The sequence below is a fragment of the Accipiter gentilis genome, chromosome 18, assembly GCF_929443795.1.
Source record: "Accipiter gentilis chromosome 18, bAccGen1.1, whole genome shotgun sequence".
Taxonomy (NCBI): Eukaryota; Metazoa; Chordata; class Aves; order Accipitriformes; family Accipitridae; genus Astur; species Astur gentilis.
The window spans coordinates 806,719-825,750 of record NC_064897.1 but is presented as its reverse complement, the minus strand read 5'-3'; the positions used below and the strand labels follow the sequence as shown (position 1 = coordinate 825,750).

The 19,032-nt window shown below is 41.8% G+C and overlaps 1 protein-coding gene across 1 annotated transcript in view; it reads left to right on the top strand.

Annotated features, from left to right (window-relative positions):
* The window catches only part of SCUBE1 (signal peptide, CUB domain and EGF like domain containing 1), a 210,512-nt gene that overhangs the window by 169,263 nt on the left and 22,217 nt on the right, over nucleotides 1-19,032 (top strand). Inside the window, exons 10-11 of the mRNA XM_049822270.1 lie at nucleotides 12,143-12,259; nucleotides 16,821-16,943. Coding sequence (XP_049678227.1) covers nucleotides 12,143-12,259; nucleotides 16,821-16,943 — 240 coding nt within the window. The remainder of the gene's footprint in view (nucleotides 1-12,142; nucleotides 12,260-16,820; nucleotides 16,944-19,032) is intronic.

Genomic DNA, 19,032 nt, shown 5'->3' with positions numbered 1-19,032 from the left:
AACTTAGCCTTTTGCCTTTCTTGTCTCTATACCTGTCTTTCCCCTTCTATCACAGCAGATTCAGCCCTCAGAGTTCGGAGGCCCTTGTGTTGCTACTAAGTGATTATGTCCAATTGTTGCATGTAGAAATGCCCATACAAGCAAGTTGGCTCAAGAGGATCTTTACTTTCATACCATAAAAAATTTTGTTTCAAAATCTTGTGTCAGACAATCTGTACGTAATGTGGGGAGGCTACGAAGCAAATAAAGTAAGCATCAGAGATGGGGTGGTGATGGTGGTCCCCCACATCTGCCAAGCAGTGCATTTGTTAGCAGATGTGTGCACCTTTCACGTAACAACGAAGAGGTGGTTGCACAGACTGATCACCAAAGTGCTCGTACAGGGCACTGAGGAGAGCTGTCATCCAAGAGCGAGACATCCTGATGCCCACAGTGCTACAGCTTTGTTGGTGCTAGCATACATAACAAATTTGACTTATCACAAATACCACTGGCTGTAGTTGCACTTTCACTCTCCAGGCTAATCATTCAGAGGTACAGTTTTAAGTCAGGCTCATTTATTACAGCTGTGTTGACCTTTCTCTGATTTGCCATCACTGAAAGGTTGCAAATGTACTTAGACTTTCTTTGGCAGACGGCCTTTCACCAAGCAGTTCCAGCCCTTCCTGATCCAATAGCGGGTAGATTTTATAGTTCTTAGGAAAAAACTGTGATCTGACAAAGTGCTTAGCTCAACTTATTTTCTATTGATTTTAAAAGTAATAGGTTCTAAAAATGAACAATACTGTTAAATGTCCTTAGGCATTTTTTATACTACTAGCTTTGGTTGTATTTAGAAGATAGTGGTGCTTTACTCAGGTTCAGACCCCTATAGTGCATTTTTAAATCTTTTAAAAATCCTTTAGAAATCATTTTAAAAACTGTTATTACAAGGATAACAGTAAAGAGAAAAAGTTAAGATGAGAGCAACTGCCATGAGCTTGTGGTGAGGCTAAGTATGATGCGCTCAGTAGTGAAAACCAGTAATGATTTGAAATCTTCCTTTGCAAATGCCTTTATAGAACGCTTCCCTTGGCTCCTTTTGTGTCTGTGACCTTGGGCAGACTTACTAATTTTATACCATTGTGCCTAGTTATTAGTAGGGTTTTTTCATGTTCCATAAGAGACCCAGCAAACTTTCTTACCTGCAAAAATAATTCTTTCTTTTTTTAACTTCTCTATTTGAAAGTATCTGCAGAGCTGTCTCTGGTGATTGGCACATCTCTCTGGAAACCCTCTGGGGAGACCCCCTGAGCTGAGAGTGCTTCTGCCCTCTCTGCTTCCTTCCCCTGCCTGAGAGCAGACGGGGATCCCTGCAGTTTCTTCTCTTGGAGTGTGTGAATACTCAGTCTGCGGGTGTCTAACGGGTGGCTGTGCGGAGGGGATGTACAGAGGGTGCACCATAGCCGGGTGCGTAGGCGCCCTGGGGCGCAGGCTTGCAGGAGGCGACCGTCCTCAGCTGCAGCATAGATCTGCGGCCGCTCCCCAGCTCCAGAAGCTCACTCGTCTGGTGCTGCTGGTCATTAAATTGAACGCCAGGTTGACTAAGGTTATCTGTCAAGTGATTTCACAAACTGGGGGAGAAGCCACGGCAGGGTTGGTTAAAATACGGTCAGAGGCATCAGGGAACTTAAGGCTAGGGAGAGTTCTGCGTGTGTGTCCTGATGTGAGTGACTGAGTGAAGTGTCTGTGCAGAAGAAACGAGCTTACCTCGTTAGATATGAAATGTTCTGCTGCCTGCCACGCAGAAAGCCTTGGGACCCAGCATTGATTTTCTCCTTCCTCTCTCTGCTAGGACAGCTGGCCAAAATTCAGAATTGCTGAGCAGCTCAGCTCAGCTGAAGGAACGGAGGAAGAGGGAAGCTTGGCTTGGCACTTCTGAGACCGGGCACCTTTTCCTCCTCAGCAGTCCCATGGGCAAAAGCTGTCACTGCTGTTCTCCAGCTCTCCTTGCAGTGCTGAGATTTAGCAAGTAGTTTTGCACAAGCATGTTTAAAATATTAGAAGAAATTATATCTGCCAAAAGGGAATTTACCAGGTAATCCTCTACTATTATTCTGTTTCTTCGTTTGGTGCTGCTTACAAAAAAAGAAGGTGGTGGGCTCCTTCATAATGCTGCCGGGAAGAATGCTGGAAATCTTTTTCTTTGCCCAACAGCAGAGAAATAATAATGTAATAATAACGGTGGTGATGATGATGATGATGTATGTCATTATAGAAATGTAAAAAACCTTGGGCCAAATCCCACCAACTATAGTCAGATACCCCCAAAGACCCCAAAGTCAGCTGCCAACGGTTGCCTGGCTGAAATTGCCAAATTCTGCAGTTTTCATCCAAAACGATAAATCTTCCCAGCCCCTCAGGCAAAGCTTTTGGTGATCCAAAAGCAAGCAAATAATTCTGTGGCCAGTGCATGAGGCAGAACAAAACCGTACTCACTGACTGGGAGCAGAATTGGCTCTGCAGTGCTGTCAGGAAGAGGAATGTATGGTGGTCAGTTGACTTGGCACATGTGTTAAGGGTAACACACAGGGAATAGGTATTTACTGCATTAAGATGTCATTCTGCAGCCCCATTTCTGCAGACTCTGAGGAAGCCCTGAGGGAAGTTTGTGGAAGAGAATGAGCTTGCGGACTCTGGAACAAAATTAAGGAGGGAATTTTTGAAAGAAACTGAAAAGAGAAGGGAAAATTAATTTGTTGGTCTGTGAGATCATATAAAACTCCCTTGGAAGAGCTCCTAAAGAAAGGATTGTATTTACTCTGGAGAGGGAGCAAACAGTTTAGGCCTACAATTTTATTGCCAAGTCTCGTTTTTTAACCTTCTTTCCTTCTGTTTTCAAATCCCAGAGGTAGCACAGTGGTTCCCAGAAAGTGCAACTGGTCTCTTTTGATAAGGTCTGATAGCAGAGATAAAGAAAATGAGCTGCCATTTACCTTTAAAGACTCTCCCAAAGGTACTGTCTTGTTCTTCCCAATAGCAGTTCCTTTTGCTGTAACTTCTAGGTAAACAGTAGGAAACCAGTTTTTCTGACATTAATGAGGGTGATGAGTTTGCTGGGTTAAGAGTTGTCCCCTTGGTGCATAGCATCAGAGAAGGATCTGACTACTGCAGTTCCCCTAACTGAAGGGGCCAGTGAAAGATTACTGTCTTTTGAACTGAGCTGCTCTGGTGATATGAATTAATCAAGCCAGCCAGCCAGCCCAAGGGAACTACTGAACTACTTAGTTGGAATCTTGCTTTCTTGTTTGTAACCTCAGACCCAACAAAATAATATGAGGAATATAACAAGAGGTACCAGCTGATTCCTGGAAGGATCAGGTATGCATTACATTCTTTTAAGAGAAATTATTCAGCCTTTACCAAATGTAGCAATTAAAAAGGATCACACTAATTTAAACTCTAAAAATTAAACTGATGGAGAAGACTGAGAGATCAGTCCAGGTAAACACCTAGACAATCCTTTCTGGAACAGAGATGCTTTGGAGGTTACCAAGCAAAATGCTAGAGGCTGCTTAAGTGCAGGAGGTCAGACTAAATGAGTATGGTTGTCTTGCTGGCATTAAATATACTCATTCTATCAATATAAACATCCAGTTTCTGTCCACACCGCTAAGACTTGGAAGACATCATTCAACTTCGGGCATGTAGCAGAAGTGTGAGAACACACAGAGAAGGGAGGCATCAGTGATGCCCAAATATTCCTTAGAGCAAAATAGGAGTATCTAAAATCATCGGACCATAATGGTAGACAACAGAGACAGCTGGGGCTTCCTAAACTGCACTTGCACCAGAGCTATAGAGTGTTAATACTGCATTTAGTACTGTTTGAAGACAGACAAAGACACAGCCTCTCTTAAGAGTGATCAGCAGTTTGACAGCCTCCAGAACAGAGATACCGAGTTATTGAACTTCCTACAGGTACAGACAGATAGGCTGGGAGGAAGACGAAGACAAGCTGTTTGCAGGATCTCAATATACTGAATAAAAACATACAGATATAAAAGGATACTGAGGCCATGAGGCAGAACTAGGTAGACGATAACACTAGTGGTCCTTAGTACAGCTATGGATTGGAAGGGATAGAATTCCCACTCCGGGTGTTGCATACCATGCTGGATTAAACAAGTGGAAACTGTGACCTGGTTGCATCTCCCAGTGAATTTGGCTGTTTGGGAGAGCACTTCTTGCTTAGCTACCCTGGAAGAGCTGGCAGGCTCAAGGTCCATGGAGACCCTACTGCTGTGGCAGAAGCTCAGGCTGCGAAGTAGCTTGCAATAAGGCAGCCGCTTTAGGGTGTTGAACCCAGAGGAAGGAATGTGTCATAATTACTGAAGTCCCTGTTAAGCCACTGCCGTGCTAGAAAGTGTTACCCTCTGGGGCAGCAAGTACCTTCTGTGGGTTGCAGGGCAGAATCGAAATTGAGCCCAAATTCCTCCAGTGTGAATGTGACCGGAGGCACATCTGCATGACCCTGGTGCCACTGCAGGTCCTCATTGACTTCGTGGTTCCCATGTGGACCAAGGCGTGGACTTGCTTATATCATTCCTGCCTAAAGCCGTTGCTAGAGATCAGAGACATACTGTTTGGTATGAGTGAGTCAAGGGTACAATTAAATGCTTTGTCTGGTCTGGGGAAACTAGATTAGCTCTAATTTGCTACAAGCAAATTTCTGTTCCTGAACTGAACCATGGCAGCATGTTTAAATAATGCATGGACCAGTGATCTTACCTGTATTAGAGTGAGTAGGAACCAAAGAGTCTGCAGAATTTGTCACTGGCCGCTACTGTGTGCCTATCCCTGAAGCTGAGTAATAGTCATTTCATTTTGTACTGCTAAGTCCTTGAAATACCTCCTCTGTGGGATTCTTATGTAATAAGTCACAGGTTTCTAATTATTTATTGCTTCTGTCTCAAGTATATTTTGCAGGTTTCTTTTGCAGTTTATATACATTTATTTGTTTTACTACCACTTTGCATTCTAAGAACAAATCATCTCTAATAAAAAGCACATTTCCTTGCGAGCAGAATCAATTTCCTTCAGAGGGCTTTCATTCCCTGATTAGTGTGTTACATTTGGTCTTCACTAATCACATAGTTAACTGTGAGCAATAAAGTTCTTAAATAAATAAATGCTCTGGTCCAAGTCAACATTAGTCATAATGGACAGTTTCCCACTTAAATTTCTGAAATACAAGATGTGACTGTGCTACTTAGGCACTTACATTCACAGTAAAAGTATAGCAGTTAATGCCAGATCTGTTTTTTCTGCAGGTCATTAGTATGTTATCAACAACTAAGTCTTAGCAACAAGTTGACTCGATTGCAAGTCAGCAATGCAGTGGGAAGTTTAAATGGGTATGGTTTTTCAGCTACTTTTAAAGATTTGGGGTTATGGCTTTCCCCCGCCCCCCACTTTGTGTTAGCCTGCTCCAGAAGCACTCATTGGGAAGGTAATGAAGTAGAAGGTTTGTACATTACTACATCCTTCTGTGCTTCCTCTTAATTGGTTTTATTGTTGTAGACTTTGAAACATAAGGAGAAGTTAGCTGTAAGCCATTCCTTCTGGTCAGTGTTGGATGTGTATTAGAGAGTTATGTTCTCAGATGGAGGATGCATTTTTACTAACTGTGAACAGGGGTAAGTCACTGTGGATCAGAAAACGTGAGATGTGGTGGAAAGCCCATCACATAGCTGCTGTAGCAAAATAATGCCTTTCCCAATACTGAATTTAAACCAGCATTTGTTGGAGAACGTAGCTTGAATCATGACTCCCTGTGGTCCAGCAACCACTCAGATTAAGATATGTGGTTTCCCTAATGTCCGTCAAATACTGTTGGAAACCATGCTGGCTAGGCTGTAAGGTGAACAACATTACATGGGTGGTATCAGTTCCCTGCAGAAATCAGAGGGGATGGGGGGAAGGCAGAAAATAACGTCCAGCCAAAATACATATAAAAAAGCATTAGTGTTTATTTTAAAAACATCATGTAACACTTCTTTAGAGTTTCTATGTATGTGTGCTTAATGAATGAGAAAAAGGCTCTGTTTCTTAGAGGAGCCGATGACTTGGAAGCTGAGAAATGTGAACACAAAACGCTCTGACTAGCCTTGAGTTTGGCTTGTGTGCATGACCAGTTGAGTGGGGTACTTCACACTGAGTCCACATTTGGCTTGGGGGTTAAAAATAAACCAAGGGTGTGTGAGACAGACAAAATAAAACTACGTATTGTGGGCTTCTGCCTTAGGAGAATGTGGCCACGTTAGGAGATAACTGCACTGTACTGAGCAGTGGCCTTGCTGTGCACAGCGCGGTGGGACACCTGGGTATCCCTTCCAGCCTGGGGGTCAAACACCACCAACACCTGAATCTGAAAACCACAGATTCCTTTTTCTGTACGTTCTTCACAGCATCCTGGGCAGCAGTTACACGTGATATATATAAATCTGCTGCCATAATGAAGGTATACTTAATCTTACTGGGAGGACTGGGAGTGTATGGAGTCATGACTGTGATAGCACCTCAAAGTGTTACTGTAATATTGTGACCATTTTTGACTGAAGTCATCTGCCAGCATTCAGGGTGTCATGAGTCACTTCTACTGATGAAGGAATTGATAGTCGGGATAGATACTTCCTTTTCTTTTTGTTTTACTTTCTATTTCTAAGCAAAAAGTACATATTTTCTATTTTATTTCTATTTGAAATAGTATATTTACATTTAATATATATATTTTGCCTATATGCAGTGACCTACTACTTTATGTCTTGCCTCACTGAACACAGACAAAGCAAATATAAGATGGGTTCTTTGCTTACAGTGTCCAGAATCGTTACAGTCTGCACTTTGTCCCAAATCCCTGTTATAGCTTTTATTGTTTGCCTTTGAGCCCCTCCTGTCTTGTTCTCTGTAGCACAAATAGCACCATCGAGTAACAGTGATCTCCCCTTGCCATGTTTATTTTCAGACCACATGAAAAATACTCGAAGCAGCAAGACCAAACTCTTATTCAAGCATCATATGTGGCCTGTGTTTTGGAACAAGGCTCCCAGTTTCATAAATTAGCCTAGTTGCTTAATGTATGTCTCCGAGAAAAGCTGTCGTGATTACCACTAGTTTTCTCTAACCAATTTCTTCACTTGTTATTAATATTAACAAACAAAATTATATTAAGGAAGAGAGAGGGGGTGAAGTCCTTATTTTTGCAGTAAATTTTTAATGTGGGATTGGGCAGACTGGGCATTGAATTGTTCAGTTCCACAACCACAACCCCCAAATCGCATGTGTACCTCTGTGCAAGTGAAATTTGCATGTCCGTTCTGTCAGGGACTCATAGCAGTTTCTACATCAGTTTGCAGTCATCAAAACATCTATAAATCCAGTGCTATTTGCCAGCCTCACCTATGTATGTTTAGTGTTGAGCTGCTTGCTTGCAGTGCTAATGCTTTTTGGAAATGTCCTGCTTTACACTCTGATTTCCTGATAGTTGGTTTCTTTTAATTCCTCTGAAATTTCTTTTAGAGAAGAAAGCAATGACAATCAAGAATACAGGGGACAGCATTTGAGGACTAGAAACAGAGTACAGAAAGGGGCCTTTCACTCCAGAGCTGCTGGTAGGAATCCAGCTCAGGTTCAGACTTTGCAAAAATCTTTGCTGTGTGATGGCTTCTTGGTGCCCTGTACTCTACATCCACAAATGAGTCAGTGTCCACATCACACAAACCACCAGAACAATCGGTGCTACTGTAATTGGGCCTACTGGCAGAATCAGTGGAAAGGGTAGGGACTTGAATGAGCATGGAAAATAAGCGGCGTTCTCCCTGCTCCCTCAGGTCACCTTTGAGAGACATCTGTGTGAGGAAACTTAGAAGAAGTCTGATCTGTGGTAGCTGCCTTCTGGAGATAGATGGAAGACTTTACTTTCTAGTACTGACAATCCAACACCCACTAACAAACATTATATTCAAGAAAAATAATGATGATGATTGGATTGTTTAAGGTGTGAAAGAAAGCATGAACTAAAAAAAACATGCTCAGTATGATTGAAAAATAAACAATAAAACCCAAATGTTGACTAGGAATAATAGGAAAAGAGCCAAACAAATACTATCAGGTATGGCCACCATTGGCAGCGATTGCTTCCCTCAAAACCACAGGGAAATCCTGCTCTTTTATTAAACCATTGAACAATCTCTTCGAGTTGAATCCTTTCTAGGCAAAAATACAGGAGTGATTCCACTGTTCACACATTCTCTTTGGAGATGAGAACACGGATTGATAGAAGAGATGCTGGACTTCATTCGGCCTGAGGTGATGCCTCGATGTCATGGGAACAGCGACTGGCGGGAGCGCTCTGGGCAGCGCAGGACACCATAAAGAAGTGCCTTTAGAGAGGGCTGGGACTGCCAGCGGGCAGGTGAATCCGTGGGGGTTGGAAGGGACCTCTGGAGGGCTCCTGCTCCAGCCCCGGAGCTTGGCACTTCCACTGCCTCGCCTGCTGTGGGGTAGGGAGGTCCTCATCTTGGAATTTATCTGGTACCATTAGTAATCCTAAAAAAACCTGCCTCTGGTAGGAAACTAATCGTGCACTGATCGGAGATTAATATAGCCCCATAGTTCCTGTAAGCCTCAAACAGTTAAGCTGTGAAGATGTCTCTTAATATGCTGAAATGACACAATCGCATATGCTGATTACAGTGGTGAATGTGATACGAATTTTTGACTAAGTGAAAGTAAAAAGAATGTGTTCGATGTCAAGTAAGTGCATTAGCAAATCTGAAATGTTCTGAGACAGCTTGGACTGTTTGTGAATTCGTGCCAAATTCAACTAAAAATAGAATAGAAACTTCAACCTCGAGTTGAAGTTTTCCACTGCAGTTCCTCGAAAACAAACATTTTGACTTTTCATGTTAAAACAGTTCCAAAACTTAATTTAAATAACTTCAAATCGTGTTAAGAGTGCCTCAGACCCAGAAAGTTAATTCCTCAATATTTATTTTGGTGTATGGAAGGGGGGAAATTCAGAGGAACCCAATAAAAAAATGCATGTGGTTTTGAGTGTGTACATGTGCTGGGCGGGGGGGTGTTGACCACAAAACTGAAAGAGAAATTATTTCTCGGTTGTTTAGCTGTAACCTGCCACATCTCTGCTTTTGTACTTTTGGGCTTCTCTTCAGTAGATAATGCTACCAGATTGTGTAGTGTTGTTTGTACAGAGGAGACAAGATTTGGACACCTACGTTCGTTGCCAGTTGCTTGGTAAGCAGGGTTTGAACCCCCGGGCTGTGAAGGTGAAACCAGGCGTAACTCCCTGCGCCCCAGTCTCCTACGAGACAAACCTCTGTCGCGAGGGTGGTGGGAAATGAGCACATCCTTTCAGGGTAAATATGGAGAAGTATTGTGGAGCACCGCAAAGGTGTGAGGGCCAACTTCAAAGTTTCTGGTAGCGAGAGGATAACACGGCCCAGAGCACACATTTCAGGGCTTTTCAAAAAAAAAGGCGAGAGGATTTCAGCATCCTGTACCGCACCGCTGGGTTTTTTTAGTGAAGAGTATGTGGTACATATTTTTCCCTTTTCTATGACCAGTGCTGAATTCCTCAGGGGACTGGTGATTCTGCGGACAGGCGCTGCGGAAAGCCGGGTCCCTCGGGCAGTGCCTGGCTCTACCTTCCACAGGCAGGGAGGAGAGGGGCCGGGGGGCTGGCAAGGAAAAATCTGCTTGGAGGCTTTCCGTGTTTGATCAGCCAAAGCAAGATGCTGAATTCAGCAGAGGTTGAATTTATGAGAACAGCAGCAGGAGGTGGGATGAGGGGTTTAAATGGCGAAAAAGCTTTTAATAGCGGTCTTTGTGTTATAATAGAAGTGTTTGTTTCAGCATCTCTGCCAGCCAGTGTAAGCAATATAAGTTTATGAGTAGCTGATACTTCATGTAATAGAAATGCATTTGTCCGTCGTGAGTGCCTGTTACTTGGCAAGCAGACGACTGGTCATATTGTTAGGCAGGCTGTTGTTTCCACAGGCAAAGAGGAACGTGCATTCTTCTTAATGTGAAGAAAAACTTGTAAAGGCCTAAGCCGTAATGTGTAACAACACAAAGCAGTACGTGTGAAAGCAACGCGTAAACCCCATTGACTAAACTAGTACAGGATAAGATCACTGTTGAGAAATATGAAATAATTAGTTTTGAAAAAGAGCCTTCCAAGGTAAGTCAGAGGCCAGAAAATGAACTGCTTTTGTAAATTTCCTGCAATACCATACAGAGAACAAGGTTACACATGAATGAAACCATGATGTAGATTTGCCTTCTTATGCATTAAAAATCCTTTAAAACTATAACTGCAGTGTTCATTCCCAAATGATTTTACTTTATGTATTTATTTAGAGAAAACTGAAACAGTTTGCCATTTATGTGTATTCAAAAGCTGCGTATTTCCAAGACTATAAAGGAAACCTTAAAAAGAAATTACTTTCAGAAATCAAATAATGATATTTTAAAATGCATAGGAAAATGCATTAAAAATTAAATAGATGTAAAAAAAGGTAAAATCTCAGTTGTCCTTTTTTTGCTACTTGATCATAACAAGGGATTGTGGTGCACACATAAAAACCGGATAGCGTAGAATTTTGTTTATCATGTGTATTTCATTTTATGTTATGCATTTGCCTGAACAGTTGCTTTCCACGTTGTGAATTCTCTTTTGTGTGAATGTTTTGAAACACTTAAAATTGGAGATCATATAAAACATAGCTGTTTACAGCATTCTAAATTTTCTGCATAAACTCTCACACAGATTTTGGGTTTGTGTACACACACACAAAGTCTTAATTTTATAGTTCTTGAAGTTAAGTATTTGCATTTATAATAGGATGAGACCTAGAATGTTTCATTAAACATCAAAACTATATCAATAATACTTGGATATAGGAACTGGGTAGCATACCTTAAGTATTGGTGAGTTTTCAAGTTTTTTCAAGCACCCACAGCTTTCTAAGCGTGTACAATATGAAAGTCCAAGTTATATATAGTAATGGTGTTGCTCAGGTTATGTTCTTAATAAGCAACTCTAGAAAGTGTGCAAGCTGTTAGAGAAATACTATTCCATTCATTTATACCTCAGGAATATTGGAGGAATGAGATTTGTTGAAATTACTACTCTCAAATAATGTCATTGTATTAATTTCTCTGACCTTTTAACAGAACAATTAATCACTGAAGAGAATTTTTAAAAAACAATTGTCTGAGGATGAAATTCACTCAAAAGTGTTGTTATTTTGCACACATTGCTATTGAAGGTGCCTGTAATGTAACGGTTTTCAGCAAGTCCCTTCCATCGTGACTGCTGTCAAATAAACTTTCACATCACCCTGCTCAGCAAAACCTTTGTACTACCTTCAAAACAATGTGCTGTTAATTGTTTGCTTTATAGGCTGGTGGATGGAAGAGGCTGTGTAAATAGGGGTTTCACATTAGTGAGCAGTGATAATTGGAGATGCCTGACTTTTTTAAGGGGAAGAGGTCAAATTTTCTTGAACTAGCTAGAATGTGGACCTTGGACTAAGATTTCCTGTGTCCTAGGTGCAGCCTGTCTGTCCCTGATACCGACTTACTCTCGGGCAGTGTTTTCCTTCCTCCCTTGTAGCTGTGCAACAGTCTGTACAGTCTTGTGTAGGCAGAGCAGAAGTCTGCGAGTGACTCCCTGTCCTGGTGGGCGAGATGTCAGAGGAATAGTCAATGAAAGAGGGAATGACTTGATTCAACCCAAAACTTTTTTCCATTGTGCCACTAACCCCCACAAACCTTCATTCCTCCACAGCCCTGCTGGGGAGATGTAATCGGAAGTTAAAGGTTGCCATCTACTGGTGAACATATATAATACAGTCTTCATGTTTTCTCTTAAATCGTCTCTTCTTGACTTTCTCTATGTACCTGCATGTCCGTCCTTTATAAGGCACTAGAGGAATGAGAATGAAATTTTCCTCAGATTTTACTTGGGATGATACCTGATACTTTAACAGTAACAAGATGTTGCAACTGAATGTGAAATTCCAGCCATTCAGTTTAACTGAATTCTAATTTCTTAATGCTTTTTCTATGAATTCAGATATAGATGAGTGTTCCTTTGAAAGGACCTGTGATCACACCTGCATCAACTACCCTGGAAGCTTTGAATGTCTCTGCCATAAAGGCTACACCTTGTATGGACTGACACACTGTGGAGGTTTGGAAACTAAGTTTTGCTTATATATTTGTTTGTTTGCTTTGTGAACTGTTTACTGAACCACACCTTCTTTTGGCTGAAGGTTTTAGAACTGAAGACGATAAACCAATAAAGTTAAAATGAAGTTAAAATAAAGCTAAAATAGCATGAGCTAGGTATGACTAAAATTTGAGCATCTCAAATTTGTTGAAGCCTTCCCAGAAGAACATAAATAAAAAGCAATGGCCACAACATTTTTGTGGTGGTGGTACATATCAGCCTCAGTATAGACCAGAAGCCTGCAGCTGTGACGCTTGCATCCACTGCTGCATGGATGCAGCCGTTCTTCCACAACCATTGCGAAGCAGCCTCATGGCTGGGGTTCATCGCACAATACAGGGTAAGGCTCCTTATAGGGTTTACAAGCACTGAGTACCATTCGGTACTTCCACAGGACTGAGGTTAGTCACAATTGTATTTACAGAAGAAAGCCTTCAAATGAGAAACAAAGAGAACAGGAGAAGGTTGTCAGTTTTGCAAAGTTTACAAATTTTGGCTCTGTTGGTATTTGTCCTGACCAGTCTGCGACATAAACTGCCTGCGAAACTCATAATGGAAGGCTGTGGGGTACCTTCTTCCCACCTTCTGTGGAGCTACTTCAGGTCTTCAACATTTTTGGCATAACTGGAAAGAAGTAGTGCTGTGATGTTTGGTTATCCATGAAAGGGATCTTTAAGTGCATCACAGGGCAGTATTACCACAATGACCAAATTAGAGGTTCAACTCCTACTTGATCAAGGCAGGAGAATTTCAGAGCACTCTAAGTCCAATGTTTGCCAGGGGTATCACAGTATGAGACTGCCTGCCACTGGCCCAGCTAACACCCCCGGGGATCACTGTGGTCTCCTGCCTGAATGTTTAATAAGTGGGGTAGGTTTTGATTGTGTTCAGAACAGAACACAGGTCAAAGGAGAGCAAAGGGGTTTTTTGAGGGATTTGTTAAGCGTATTAAGTCCAAATTATGCTTTTAAGCAATCAGGTCAGCGTTAGACAAACAAAAGTGGAAAGAAGAAATTATAATAAAACCTGAAAGCCCTGAATCTAAATTACGTGTCAGAAAATACTGACACAAAATAAACTCTCCACGCTACTTTTAAATGTTAAAAACTAAATGGTTTTGTTTAGTTAAAATATGGCTAATAGTTGATTATTTCATTATTCAAGAGACAAACTAAGTAAAGTTTGCATCATACTATAAGCAAAGCCCTGACTTTAAATCCACAAAAGCCATGTATTCAGGCCAGGTTCTGATCCGAGTCAAACTTAGCCCAGGGAAAGCACCCTAGCGGAATTGCTGAGAACAGTGTGGGGCCATAATGGCTCTTAATTTGTGGAGCAGGCATTGTGGTACATATTATATGCAAGAGTTATCCTCTATGTATTCCTAAGTAAATTGTTCTACAGACTGAGCCAAAAAGATACAGTTAAAAGCTGATGTTGGTTTGTTCCCATGTGGTTCGGTTTGTGCTATGCAAACGGATGTAGCAGAAACAGATGCTAGCTCCTCGCTTCTGTCTGAGCACTGAGTTCACCTGATTTTGTAGGGTGAACGTGAGACACTGCTAATGATATCTCTGCCTGGCTTCTCTTCGGGAGAAAGGCATAGGAGGTGTATGCTGGTATCTCTTGTACAGAGCAGGATAAGTAATGGATTCACTGCACAGTAGAGGCAGGCAGGAAGAGAAACAGGAGTCCATCTAAGGGAAGAATTTGGAAGAAGACTCCACATGAGGGCAGTTCTGAAAGCAAAGTCAGTGTCTGAAAGTTTTGGGGACCTATGCTATGGAGGGATCAGTAGAGAGACTGCTCTTCAGTATCACTGTTAATTCCTTAGTGACTTAATATATGTATTAATTTAGGGAAAGCCTCAAAGTTTGGGCTTCAGCCTCAGACTTTAAATAATCTTCAGCCTCTGTCAGCTTCAGCCTTTTAAATAAGACAGAAGTGGGACCAAAACTCTAACTGGAAATACTCAGTGCTGAACTTTGGGCACAAACATAACCAGATCCGAACCTCCTGCTTTTTTCCATAATGGACAGATCCAAAATCACAGCTCTGAATCCAGACTTTTCCAGCCCTGAGATTTGCTGCTCAGGCCTATCATTAGTTTTAGTCAGCCCCTGGAGAGTGATGTTTACAGTGGAACAAATAACTTACCCTGGCTGCCATCCATGTGGCACTGAGCAGAAGTCAAAACTAGGGAGGATTAATGAGAACCTTCAAAAAGATTTGGTGCAGGCTTGCCTCTTAGTAAGCTTTCTCTCCATCTTGCTTCCCTTCTACTAGTAATAAACAAACCACGTGGCAACGTCCTTGTTCGGGGCCTTCCATGCTGAGGGACAATCTTTGTTGCTCTCTCTGGGATCCTTTTCATGTCATCTCTTGAAATAAAAATCGTGTGTCATAAGGGAACCTTTTAGAAGGACAGTGCTAGCACTTACACCACCTGTTTATGTAAAGCCCTACTTGCGGTATATATTGGCTCATTAAGTGACATTAGGAAAGTCAGTAGAATCTGCGGGACTGTTCAATGCCTCTGGGAATTCGGCTGCTTCTTCAGGAGCTTGGTTCTGGGCTGAGGTACTTGACGGCAAGAGCTCAGGTTTGAACAGTTTGGCCAGAGCTCAGTGGCAGGAGCACTGTGGACTAAATGTGTGTTTCGAAGTATGGGTTCACATGTAGATCCCACTCAGCATAAGCCTGACCACTATGTACAAAATTGCCCCAGAAAAAGTTTTCTTCTGGGACTATCTCCCTTGTCAGTGTTTGGAATTGCTGACCCAGGACCTCCAGAAGTCCTGACTCTGACCCAAATAGTAACATTGTCTAGAAACATGCCTGTTGTATTAGGGTCTCTTTCTCAGTTTCTTTTATGCACGTACTCCATGTTTTCTAGATTTTTGCTTAACCACACAGGCTAAAATCTTTCATCAGAAAAAGAAAGCTTCTGTCTGGATTCCAGCAGCTGCCCTAGTAAATACTCCAATGTTCCCAGCAAGTTCCCCAAGATGCCAGAGGAAAACTTGGCTAATATGTGTGGGTCTGCATTTGTTAACCAGTGCAGGGCCTATGTGCATGCTTCAGGCCAGTCACTCGTCATCCCACCTCCTACCTGTACCTCACCCTTCTCACTTCAGGTGGGCTCACTGGGCTTCAGAACTCGGGCCTGGGGAGCACTGGCCTGAACTCGACCTGTGTTCCTGCAGACCAGACGGATTCAGGCAGTGCCAAGCACATGGCAATCGGAGTGCAAGCCTGGGCTCAGGTGTGGTTTGGAAAGGCAGTCAGACGCTCGGGCTGTGAGCATTTATGGCCAGACCTCCCTTAGAAGCACATTAAGTGACAACTTTCCTTCTACACTTACATTTTGAGGCCTATCATTGAGCCAGAGTATTAGCAATTCAGTATATTGCATGTTGATTTGGCGTCTTTCTAGCTCATTTGAGCATATGTCAAGTGGCACAACCTATGTGCCTTGTAAAAGTCTATTACAGTAACGCCGTTTCAGCAAGCAGATGGGTCGCTGCGTCCAAAGGGCAGAAACCACTTGTTGTTGAGGTTAGTGCAGCGCCTGAAATAACTGGGCTGTGGTTCATAACAAGGGCTTTTAGGTTATGACTATACTAAAATTAAAGAGTCTGGAGCAGCAATGTGCAACTGGTGGTTCACAGGTGCCATACGACAGTTTTGGCCTGTGCCATCTAGTGCCCCAAGCGTGCCTGTGCGTGATCCAGAGGTGAGTACATGGCAGCAGAACGCTTGCTGAGCGTGATGGATAAACACCTTCTCTGGCGGTGGGTGGCCAGGAGACAAGAGATCAGCTGTGTTGGCACAAGTCTATAAATGTTGATTGCATGGAGTAAAAAGGATATACCTCGTATTGACTAAATACTTTTCTAATGTATCAACAATTGAAAGTGTTTATGTGCAATATCAGCGATAATGTATCCTGTAATTGCTTTGCCTTCATGCAAGCTTTTACCATTCATTTTTATTTGAGGAGTAGAAGACTGAATAAACTACACTTCAGCTGCTAGGTTCCTATCGAATATATAGTTTCCTCCTTCATCTGAATCATTTCTAAAAGCAAACTCTGTGAATCACTGTGGAGAATTTATCTCCCTGTTCTGCAAAAGTGATCTAATCTCACAGATGTTTATGTCTTTGACATTTTTCCATATAATGTAGTGTACATTATTGTCCAGATGCTGCAGACACTTTTGAGCATGTTTTGTATCTTGTGAGTACTTCCAAGAATTTCACTGTAACTAGTCCTGGCAAGTAAATTGTATTGTATGCATAAATCCTTGAAAGAGTAGGAGCTATACATGTGTCTAAGGACAAATACATGCAATATGCACTAAAATTGTTTGACATGAGTATTGTCTGCATTTATATATCTTTGTATAGACTGAAATATAAAAGATATAGTAGAAACATATCCTTATGCACATATCTTAATGCACAGTTATACATGTGTACATATGGTTAATACTCTTCTCAACTTCAATTACATTTTCAGATATTGATGAATGCAGCATCAGCAATGGTAGCTGTGACTATGGGTGTCTTAATACAATGGGGAGCTATGAGTGTGTCTGTCCGCCTGGAAAGAAACTGCACTGGAATAAAAAGGACTGCGTCGGTAAGAGTGGGAGCCTGACTCAGAGGTGACTGTGGTGATGATCCTGTTCTCCAGGAGGGTGAAAAAGCCCATGGTTTTGTGTGAGGGATGCTGTGTTTTCATAACATAGATCCCCAAATTCATTTTATAAACTCAGATGACGTCTGATTGTGTGGGGGTCCGTGGGGTAGGCTATAACTGCAGGTGGATTAGAGAATGGGCAATGTGTTGGATTTTATTTGTGTTAATTTTTTTTTTTATTTTACAAGTCTGTTCACACAAATGTAAGTCTTATTATTAATATTTAATGTATTTTATACTTTTGTCCTTAATTTGTCATTTGTCCATCTCTGTAACCTCAGCTATAATTCTATTTCCCTCTAAGACTAATTTAGACTATTCAAAATATTTAACTGTTTACAAGTAGGACATGGTATTCAGGTTAATATCTACATTCACAGCACTATACCCCAATTTTTCAAGTTATCTCAAGTATCCTGCTTAGTACAGAGTACTGACACTAGCTGTGTCAAAAGTATTAATTGCAGTGAGCACAAATCCTGAGACCACTAAAATTATGACACTTGCTGCTAGTGCCACTTTGTGGCAGGTCTGAATTTCTGTATCCTTTAAGTAGATGACATTTTTCCTGGGGTCTTATTTGAAGCACAGCAAATCTAGGCCTTGGCTACAGCCATTCAAAGTATTTTCTGTGAGATTCTAATTTTGTTTTCACGTTTTTAATGGGAATGCCATACCTTAGGTCTTTCATAGTCATATTTAGGTTGTGGGATTTTTGTTTGGGTTTGGTGGAGTTTTTTAACCACAAATAGCTTATCATAGATATATTTGGGGCTGTTGCCTAATACCTAACTGGGAGGAAGGCAGAACAAGAAAGGGGGGGACCTTACTTAAGGGAATCTCGGCACATATTGGGGGAAAGCACTATAGTCTGGAGTAGAGAGCACCGCACTGGCCTCTTGCATGATCATGCAGTTGTGGCATTTTTTCACTTACATGGATACAACAGTATGAAAAGCACTTTACAACCAAGGTGGGGTAGGGGATGAGTATCTCAAGTTGGGTTTCAGCCTTTGCCACTGACTTTCTTCCTAACCACAGCTAAGTACTTCATTTTCCTGCTCACCTTTACATATATTACCTTCCCTGCTATAGAGAGAACAAAGTACTGTAGGAGTAAGACATGGTTAACTCTGGTTTTTTAGTTTTCCACTAGGTCTTCCTTGCAATGTACCAGTTAGTCCTCTGGAAGTGAGTTTGTAAATTAATAGCAGGGACTAAGATGTAAATCTTAGCAGGGACTAAGATTTTTTTGAAGTCTGGTATATAGTTAGACCACAGAAGTTTTGTGCTGTATTCCTTCTCAACTACTAAGAAGGCTGTTCCCAGGGTAAGAGGCTGTATTGGAAATATTTTCCTAGTTGTAAATTTCTCTTCATTATTTGTAATAGTCAGTTGGAAGATGGAAAATAGAGGACCCTTCATTATTGATACACACCGGTTTATCTGATGAATTTAATGAGGCTTAAAATGAGTGTCATCTCCCTGCTGATCACCTGCTTTTATTACCAACATTGTTTAGAGGAACTGCATTCTACATTGTTATAAAAGCACAATAAAAAGGAGGAGAATGATATGTAGTGATCCTGAATGCCACATGATTTGGAGACATTTGCAGTAACAAAATCCTCTTTTGCTCAGCAATGACACGTTGCACTTGTGTCGTCTCCTCAGTCCAAAGAAACTTCTTTAAAAATGTCACCAATGTAACATAAAAGACCTTGGGAGGGAGGTAAGTGGAGGATGATTATTCCCATATTTGAGATGTGAACATCAGGCTTGTTTAAGGGACTTGTATACATTTATGTTTAACCAGCAGTGGGGCCAGGAACGTGAACCAGCTGGTGGCTGCTGGGACCTTTCTTCTGCACTCAAGCCAAGCCAGGCAAGGCTCATTCCAGCTGCTGCATTCAAATTGCCCTGTTTCATCCCAGCTTTTTGGGGCTCTTCCCAAACCCTGGCAGACCCAAACCAGTCTGGCTGCTGCAGCTCTGATCTCTCCCCTACCTTGGCGTGGTTCAGTAGTGAG